Here is a 10,046-nt window from a genome sequence, read left to right as displayed (position 1 = left end):
AGTTGTGGATTTCAGAGTAAATATTGGCTAAAACTCGCGCACGCCTTTCTCATCTGCCCAGTGACACTGACGGAGCAGGAGGGTGAGGATGCTCCATTGCCCAGGTTGGGCCGAGCCCCGGGCCTCCAGTGCAGGGATCCAGTGTCGTCCCCCCCGGTTTCTCTCTGGAGCTGGGGGTGAGAGGGGCTGCAGCCTGTGCAGGCAGGACCTGGCTCCTCTTCCCCAGATGCTTGCTCCTACATCCAGCCACATCTGCGCCGGCGGATTGAGGCTGAAGCAGCCGCCGCCTCCACGGGACCCCGGCGGCCCCGAACGGGTGGGGCGGCGTTGTCCCTTGATGCGTGAGCCGGGCTGAGGTAGCAGGAATGGTATGTGCCCCGCCGGCACACGCTCATCCCGCGGCCGCGTAGGGCGGAAGGAACTCTCGCCGGAAAGGTCTCGGTGGAGAAGTAAAGTTTCTCGGCTCCGGTGGAGCAAGCCCCGAGACCAGCCAGGACAACGGTCTCTTCGGCCGGCTGGGCTCCCCAGGGCTGAGGGATCGCGCGTGACAGAGGACGAGCCGGGCGGGGACCGGGGTATCTCGGTCCCCGGTCCCCCTCCGGTCGGGCGCTGTGCCGGTGCCCGGGTCTGGCACACTGAGCCGGGCTCAGGTCAGAGGTCACCCTCGGCAGGGTTTTGGGACCCTCTGCCCTTCCCAGACGGCGCCAGGCAGCCCCTCGGGGCCGGGACCGGGGTCTCAGCGCCTCCGCCGACTCTGAGCGAAGTTGGCGGCGGCACCCATCTCCTTTGGCAGCTCCCCCGGACCTGCCCGCGGAGGGGTGGGTGAGGGATGGAGGGGGCCGGCCGCCTCCTGGGCTCCGTCCTTTCTGCACCCGTCTATAAAGAAGGGCGAGGGACTGCATAGCCGGAGCGTTGACTACCCCTGCGAGCCTCCATGGCACTGGGTGCGGCGGTGGGCGAGGCGCTGGGCGGGGAGCTTGTCCCCCGGGGCACCTCCCCATGGGGCATGCCATTGTCAACGCTCCTCGCCCTCTGCCCGCCGCCCGGGGTCCTCGCCCCCCCCCCGGGCTGCCGCAGGACCCAGCCCGACCGGCCGCCTGCGCGGCCCCGCTGAGCCCAGCAGCTCTCGGAGCTGTGAGCACCTCCGCCCCGCTCCGTGGACGCCCGCCATCCCGCGCTGCGCGGACCAATAAGCCGGGATACCCCGCGGACTCGGGGGGGCGCGCGCGGAGCCCGGCGGGTGTCAGAGCCCCCCATCGACGGCGCCCGGGCATTTCTTCCTCAACCCGGCGCCACCCGCCTTGGTACCGCCGGGAACCGGTCCCACGTGGGAGAGGGGCGGCGGAGGCACGGCCTCTCTTCTCCGCTGGGAGCCAGCCCTTTTCCCCCAGGGCGGCCAAACCTCCTCCCGCCGGGGCCCCCCGAGGGCAGGGAGCCCTAGTCCAGACCTTGGGCAGGTGGTGGGGGCTAGCCAGCTGTCCGGGCTGCCCAGGCAATCCCTGCTCCCAGGCACTTACCCTGCGACCTGTTGAAGGCTTCCCCTCTTTTCTGAACTAGCAAAAATAAAGGGAGGCGGGGGGAGGAAATAAAGAATGAAAGAAGAAAACAATAACACCTCCCCCCCCCGCAAGAACCCACCACCTCTTTGGCTCTTCCATCGAGGCGGTCATCCTTCATTTCTTCTTTTCTTGCTTTCTGGAAGCAGTTAGGGAATGTATGATGAAGCAGAAATGAGCCGTCAGGATGATATTTTAATGGCTTATATGTCACGTTGGTGCATGTGGCTTTGAACTGGAGCAGCTTTCGTTTCCTGCAGAGAGCGCGCCGCAAATCCCACTTGATAACTTCTACAACCCACAACATTTTTTTTTTTTTTTTTACATTCACTCTTACACTGTATATTTAGATACGCTTCCTAAAAATACCTTCTCCTCTGCCTTCTCGTATACTTTGCACCGACCTGGAATAATCGCTGGGTTTCCTTGCACTGGGAGGCAGCCTAGCCCTGGACTACCTAACTTTTTAGATCTCCTAATACCATCGCCCTGATGAACTTCACAATAACGCTCACAATTATGTCCTTCTCTTAATTTTAGCAGCAAATACGGAAAGTCATGTAACACCCGCCTAAAGACCATGTCCACAGCCAGGCTCGCTACTGGAGCGGGTATACCTGTTGCTATAAGCTACTGCAATTCCTTCGAATGGATTTGGCAGAATAAATACAGATGTATGGATTCAGCCTTACATTATTCTAAAAAAATCCCAAGCCCAAATAAACCCGCTAAACCTGTAAAGCCTCCCAAGAGCCAAGGGAAATTACATAATACATCTGCTTTGAAAGCAAGGTCCACACATCGAGCACAGGCAAACTGCATTTGCAGATAAACTGCAGGGAGACATTCCTTCAAGGCGCATCAAAGTTTATTTGTTGTTGTTTGTTTGCTCTCTGGGCGCAATGGCCATTTTTATCCCTCTCAAAATGAGGCAGTTCTCACCCGAGCAGGGTTCGTCCAGCAGCGCTGCCGGTTTCATCCCCAGTACCTGCGCTGCGGATCCTCACCGACGCCTTTCATTAGGGAGGATGAGTTTAAAGTTTCTTTGTTTGGCACTAGGAATTGGAGGGGCTCGGACCGAGCTGCGAAGGAGGCAACTGAAGGGCTGAACAAAGGCTAAATGGATGGAGTCCGACTCTTAGCGAGCCTTTGGTGTTTTCGTTACTAGAAAATAATTAGAGCTAATGAATATGCAGGCGACTAAGTAAATAAATAATTTACCAGTTTCATACATGTACACACACACGGTTACAGACGTAAGTGTATATGCACATAAGCACACAAAGACGTCTGCATTTTGAAGTTTCACGAGATCCTGTCTTTTCTTTTCCTTTTTTTTTTTTTTTCTCAGTGCCGAAGCATCGTTTAAAATATTGTACAAATATTGCTTAGCTTAATTGATTAAGCCACAAAGGATTTCTGCTTTTAAATACCATACTCATACCTTTCAACAATCATTTTAATATATAGTCAATGGGTCATTGTAGCGAGAACAAAAAAGAACTATCCTCAGTTTTTCAATAGACTTTGAGCTGGGGAAAGACAGGTTAATCGAGGGTTGCATCTAGAAAACAACCAAGTGTTGTATGTTTGCACTGAATCCAAATGTCTGCATTTTTCTAACTAAATCAAAGGGAGTGTTATTTCTTTTTCTGCTCACTCATCTGAAGGTAAGTAAATTTTCTCTGGCGATCAAAAGCCTGGTCAGCAACAAAGACACCGCCTGCTTTTTCCACCGTCCTGGTGTGGCAAGTTGAGGAATTTCAATAACTGTGACAAGGGTGACTGATTTGTGAACTAGAAAAGGTTTGAATGTCAGAAAATTTACATTGCTCCTATCGAGGATTTTAAATAAATTTTTCAAAAGACAGAGAGAGAGAAGAAGTATGCCAGAGTTTCATGCAGCAGTAGGAGAAACAATGTAGGTTTGGGAAATTTACAGTTTTACCTGAATGAAAGACACTTCGTAAAAAGAGAGCGAGAGAAAGGGAGAGCGAGAGAGAAAGGAGAAAGAAAATAACAAAAAAGAGGCGAAACAACAACAACAAAAGTAGAAAGTTAAGAGTTCTCACCCACCTGCGTTTTGATGGGTGCAGAAAACAAGATTTATTTCAGAAACCTGATGGAGGGATAGAGTCAGTACCCAGAGAAATCGCGCCTGGTGTTTAAAAATAAAATCAAATGCACCCAGCACCTACTCTCGGAGAGCTTCGGTTTTAAACAAGCGGAAAACAACTTCAAAAGAAGCGAGTCCCTACAGGGCTCCTCTTTTCAAAGGCTAAAAAGTTGCTTAGTGATCTTAAAAATTCTGGATCACCAAGAAATCATTATTACCATCATTATCAGGGTGCAGGAGAGAGAGGGGACAGAGAGAGAGAGACCGGGAGAGAAAATGACCTCAATAAGAATCAAAGATTTTTTTTTTTTCCCCTTAGCACACATACACACAAAAAGATGCACTGGAAAATATTTTCGTGGAGGGAAAAAAAAAAAAAGAGGCTTTATATATTAAAAAAAAAGTTGGAGCTCCGCAGCCCCGTTAGCCAGGCGGGATGTCAGGGCGCTCACAATACCTGCGATTGATGAGGCGGACGGGCCAATCAGCGGCGGGGGGCGGCCGCGCGCGCCGGTCGTTGGCGGGGCCGGGGGGAGTTACGCGAGGAAGGGGGAGCCGCCGGCGGCCAATGAGCGCCCACGTCCGCCCGCACGTAGCTCCGCCCCCGGCTCCCATTCATCAAGGGGGGGGACGGTGTCGTCTTTTCAATTCATTTATCTGCAGGAATGATTGCCGCTATCAGTCTCGCGTTCACCGCCCGGCTGAGGAGGTGAAAGTTTCTCCCCAGGAAGATAAACCGCAAAAGACAATATTGTGCATGATTTGCGCCTTTTTTTGCAAAGCGAAAAAAAAAAAAAAAAAAAAAGGCCCCCCGAAAAAAAAACCCGGGAGAGTGAGGGGAAGCTCGAAGAGGAGAGAGAAACAATCTCTCTGCCACTTTGCAACATTCCTATAGCCAAAAAAATCAGTGAAGGAAGTTTCTTTTTTGTTTTGTTTTTATTTTTTTTATTTTTTGCTGCCCGTGTTGATCTCTCTCCGTTATTGTTATTTGCAGCCAGTTTATTTTTGAGCCCACCCAACCCCCCCTCCCCACTTAAACCTCCCTGAAAAGTCAAAGCAGAGAGACAGTGAATATTTTTTGGGCAAATTTTTATTATTACTATTTGCAACGGCGAAGATCTCTTCCCCCCTTTAGCACCGGCCTCTTTTTTTTTTTTTTTAATTCTTCTCTCCCCCCTTTTTTTTTTTCCTTCCCCCTGCGCTGATGCCGAAGGGGGTGTTTTTGATGTGGTTGCTTTGGTGGTGATCGTCGCTGACTTTCCAAAGAGGGTGTTTTCGCCGCCGCTGCTGCTGCTGCTGCTTCTCTCCGCGTTGTGTGTGTGCGCGCGTGCTTTTTTTTTGGTTGCTGCATCGACGCTGGGAAGATGCTTCTGGATGCTGGACCGCAGTATCCCGCCATAGGAGTCACTACCTTCGGATCCTCTCGCCACCACTCCACAGCCGATGTCACGGACAGAGAAGTGGGGCTGGGGATCAATCCCTTTGCCGACGGCATGGGCGCCTTCAAAATCAACCCCAGCACCCACGAGCTGGCCTCGGCCGGCCAGACCGCCTTCACCTCACAGGCGCCCGGCTACGCGGCGGCGGCCCTGGGGCATCACCACCACCCGACCCACGTTGGCTCCTACTCCAGCGCCGCTTTCAACTCCACTCGGGACTTTCTGTTCCGCAACCGTGGCTTCGGGGAGGCGGCTGCCGCCAGCGCCCAGCACAGCCTCTTCGCCTCCGCCGCCGGCAGCTTCGCCGGACCCCACGGACACACCGATGCTGCTGGACATATACTTTTCCCGGGGCTGCACGAGCAAGCCACCAGCCACGCTTCTCCTAACGTGGTGAACGGGCAGATGCGCCTGGGCTTCTCCGGAGACATGTACGGCAGACCCGATCAGTACGGCCAGGTCACCAGCCCCCGCTCCGAGCACTATGCCTCGACCCAGCTGCACGGCTACGGCCACATGAACATGAACATGGCAGCCCACCACGGGGCAGGGGCCTTCTTTCGTTACATGCGGCAGCCCATCAAACAGGAACTCATCTGTAAGTGGATTGAGCCAGAGCAGTTGTCAAACCCCAAAAAGTCCTGCAACAAAACTTTCAGCACGATGCACGAGCTGGTGACTCATGTCACGGTGGAGCACGTTGGAGGACCCGAGCAGTCCAATCACATATGTTTCTGGGAAGAGTGTCCAAGAGAAGGGAAACCTTTCAAGGCCAAATATAAACTTGTAAATCACATCAGAGTCCACACAGGTGAAAAACCTTTCCCCTGCCCTTTCCCAGGCTGTGGCAAAGTGTTTGCCCGATCAGAGAATCTCAAAATACACAAAAGAACTCATACAGGTACGGTAACCTTCTCTGTAGCTTTTCTCTCTGCGAGTGGAAGCGCCGAGAGCCGGGACAGGGCCGGGGGCGGGGGGCCCGGGGCGCTGCTTGGCTAAGGCTCGGGTAGGGAGGGGGGATACGGTCCAGGGCTACCGATTTTTACTGGAAAGGCAGACTCGGATCTCCGCTGCAAAACGAGCTCGGTCATAGCCACACCAGCAGCAGCAACAAAAAGAAAATTATCCCCGCCGAGGAGGCACAGGGAAAGAAAGGCAGGGTTTGCTGCTGGGATTGTTTGTGGGGTTGGGGTGGGTCTGTGGGGGAGGGAGAATCGTAGCAACCTGTCCTGTTTAAATTTATGGGTTTTAATTAATTGTTGTTCGGCAGTTTTGACAGTGGCATGATGAGAAATTGTGCTAAATATTGCAGGCAGCTCATCCGTCTCCTCTCTGCAATTCAGAGCTTGGTAAATATTTAATTCCGAGGAGCGATTTTAAATAAACCGAGCTCGGCGCTTTAGTGTGTTATTGTTGTGCATAGGGACAGGCGCCGGGCTCCCTGAGAACTTTTCCCCACCGAGAGAGATGCAAATGCAGCAGCCCCTGGCCGGGAGAATCTCTCCCCCTGCTACCACCCCCGAGTGCTGGCAGCCAGAGCCACATTCCTGGGCGTTTTTGCAGGAGGTTTGTAGGTCTGCTCTTGCATTGTGTTCCCCGGCCAGATAATTTTCAATATTGAAAAAAACCCAAACAAACAAACAACAAAAACAAAAAAAAAAAAAAAGGGGAGGGGGCTGGGCTGGGTGGGAGCACAAAATATCACGAGAATGAGCTATAAAACCGGATACTAGACAGCGAGGATCGTGTGTAAATACCACCACGCCTGCTGTCTCTCTTGGAACACTGAGAGGAGGGAGAGATGCCCAGGTCTGGGGCTGCAAATAAAATTCTTCCCTCTGAAGAAAAAAAAAACCAAAAAAAGTTAATTAATATACCCATCACCCACCACCTCTCCGAAATGGGAGCTGAGCAGGGGTTAGAGGTGCGGAAAGGACAGAGAAGAGAGTCGAGGTTTTGGGCTTTTCAGCTTCGTTGAAGTTAGAAAGTTGCAAGTGTTGCGAGTGTTTGAAATGGAGCCCCGGGCTTCCGTTCGGCTGTGCGAGGGGGACAATGAGCGATCCGGCCGGCCCTGCTTAATCAGATCCTTTTTTCCTCCCCCTTCCCTCTACAATAGGTGAAAAACCATTTAAGTGTGAATTCGAGGGCTGTGACAGGCGCTTTGCAAACAGCAGCGACCGCAAAAAGCACATGCATGTCCACACTTCCGACAAGCCCTATCTCTGCAAAATGTGTGACAAGTCCTACACGCACCCCAGCTCCCTCAGAAAGCACATGAAGGTAAATGGAGGGATCCTGATGTGCAGGGCTCGGACACCGCCTCGGGCCTGGCCCGCGGAAAGGGCTGCAGGGAGGGCGGGCAGGAGAGCCCGGGCCGGTGCCTGCGGGTGGAAAGCGCCCCGGGGTCAGCGGTTGCGGGCCTTCGCGCTGCTGCGGCCCGATCCGAGACCGGGCCCAGCCCCGGCGTCTTCCCAGGGCCCGCCGGACCGCGCCGCCCCCCGTCCGGCCGCGCTCAGCCCTCGCCCCTCGGGCAGGGCCTTTTGTCGGTACGTTTTATCCTGGGAGGGAAGGGGGGCTCTGCGAGTAGGCAGCCGGTGGGCGCTGCCTGGTCTTCTCCTCCGGGCAGGGGTGGGGGCTGGGGTTGGGGGGGGCGGCCCCGGGACCGAGGGAGAGCCCCGGGGGAGTGCCCGAGCCTGGAGCTCGACGCTGGGTCCCGTTGTCTAGCGCATCCCGGCAACCGCCGACAGGGCCTCCATCTTCCGCCGCTCTCAATTTCTGTTCGGGTTTTCTCTCGCAGGTCCATGAATCATCCTCGCAGGGGTCCCAGCCTTCTCCCGCAGCCAGCTCAGGCTACGAGTCCTCCACCCCTCCAACCATCGTGTCTCCATCCACAGAAAACCAGACCGCCAGCTCCTTATCCCCTTCCTCCTCCGCAGTCCACCACACGTCCAGCCACAGCACGCTTACATCAAATTTTAACGAATGGTACGTCTAAAACGCTAAAACAAATCAGCAAAAAAAACCCAAAAACCACAAACCGAAACAAAACAAAAAAGCCCCAAGCGAGCAAACAAATACCCTATTTAAAGACTCCAAAAGTAATGAACACTTTGAAATCAGAATTTAAATAAGCAAACAAAAATAAAATGCTGCCTGTAGACCCAGGACTGAGTAAAATGAAGACTCATTTTTTATTTTTTTTTTAATTCTTCATTTCTTCCCCCTCTTTTATTTATCTTTCTCTTTTTTTCCTTTTTCTCTCCTTTTTTTTTTTTTTTGGTGACTGTTCTGCTCTGCTCTGTTCCAAGGCTTGATAGACGAAGGGGTTAGTAGAATGCATAAGAAGACAAGGTTACCAGGGCAAATGCCAACTGTGTAGGGCTTTACTGGAAACCACTGATTAGAGATCTCCAACTGCATGTCTGCTCGGGCAGCGGCCTTCCCCCACCCCCTCTTGTAAATACAGAATTATTAGCTTCAGAAACAAAACAACAACAAAAAAATGTACTGTTTGATTTTGTAAATAGTTATATCGCAAGTTGAATAAGGGGATATGTGGATTTGTGGTCTTTGCATATATGTGGGGGGAGGGGCGGGCGGGCGGGAACTGCGGCGGGGGGCGGAGGTGGGGGGGCAGAGGGAAAAGGTAGAAGTTCAACTATTTGTACTGAATGGCAAGAATGTTCTAGTAAATGTGTACCAAAATGTGAATTACTTTGTATTATTACAGTCTAAACGTCGATCTAACAGAATATTATTGGTATTAATGTGCTTTTTTGTATAAAGTGCAACATTTCGTCCCAAAGTCCAGTCTAAGTAGTGCAGTAAAATGTTGTTACACGTCCTGTCAAGAAATTCGTATAGTGAAAGCCTGGATCTGCGTGTCAAACTGTTACATTTGTTTATGTAAAGTGATATTAAAAAAAAAAAAAAAAAGATTTAAACTATATCTGTCCATTGCTTTTGGCAAATACAAGAACATAATGTATATAAATCCTAATTTCCATATTTATCCGCATGTAAAGGTCCGGTTATACATGTTACAAGATATTCAATATTTATGGCTAGAAGAATTGGTATGTAAAATTTAGTTTACAGAACTGTTTGGTAACATTTCGTACCTTATTAAAGATTCTTAAATCCCATGAATTGTGGTAGGAATTTCTTATTCACTAAGTCAACCTGCTGCAACTCCAACTAGCTTTAGGATATTAGAATAAAACTGTCCCAGTTTTTCACTGCTTTCCATTATGTCATCACTAAAGCAGCGAAGGTGATATAAATGTGATAAATGAAAGGATCCCTGCTGGCATTACTATAGTGTGTAATTAGTATTTATATCAAAATTTATGAAACAAATTTTCGGCCGCAGTATAATTTAAATGACCTTTGCAGACATAGAATAACAACCATAAAAATAACAGAAATAGATTGCATGTGCTACATAAATATTAATGTGGGGAATTGTTACACGAGAAGTGCTGCATTCTACTCCAACACTGCCCATGAATCTGCATAGACTGGGTCCTTAAATTAAATTAATTCGGATAACATATATTAAGAGATTTAAAACAGAGGAGATTTCGGTTGCTATTTTAATTTAAGGCATTTATGACCATAACTAATTCTCAGGCAGTGGATTCATGACTTTCCTTGGGCCTTTTACTCCAGGAAGTACAGCATTGTTTCATCATTGTTTCATGAAGGCTGTTGTTGTTGATGGGTGTATTTTTTTTTCCCTTCCTGTTTTTTTTTTTTTTTTTTTTTTTTTTTTTTTTGGCTGATATTCCTTAAAACGTGATGTTAATTTAAATCAATTACTGCTTATGTTATGTTATTATTATTACTATAATTTTGCCAGTGTTAATAGCTTTCTAAAAAAATAAATCTAGGGAATAAGAATTATTTTATGTAATTTGATTATCTTTCTATCTC

General features: G+C 50.2%; 1 protein-coding gene across 1 annotated transcript; it reads left to right on the top strand.

The window, feature by feature from the left end:
- The first annotated feature begins 4,540 nt into the window (after positions 1–4,540).
- On the top strand, positions 4,541–8,467 carry LOC308223920 (zinc finger protein ZIC 1). Its single transcript, XM_080623439.1, has 3 exons — positions 4,541–6,012; positions 7,228–7,391; positions 7,909–8,467. The coding sequence occupies exons 1-3, from the start codon at positions 5,037–5,039 to the stop codon at positions 8,104–8,106; spliced, it is 1,338 nt and encodes a 445-aa protein (XP_080479565.1). The 5' UTR covers positions 4,541–5,036; the 3' UTR covers positions 8,107–8,467.
- Positions 8,468–10,046: the final 1,579 nt, after the last annotated feature.

Source organism: Psittacula echo (assembly GCF_963264785.1).
Source record: "Psittacula echo genome assembly, chromosome: 7".
NCBI lineage: Eukaryota > Metazoa > Chordata > Aves > Psittaciformes > Psittacidae > Psittacula > Psittacula echo.
The sequence above is the reverse complement of the archived record's forward strand: the minus strand, read 5'-3'. Positions and strand labels throughout refer to the sequence as shown.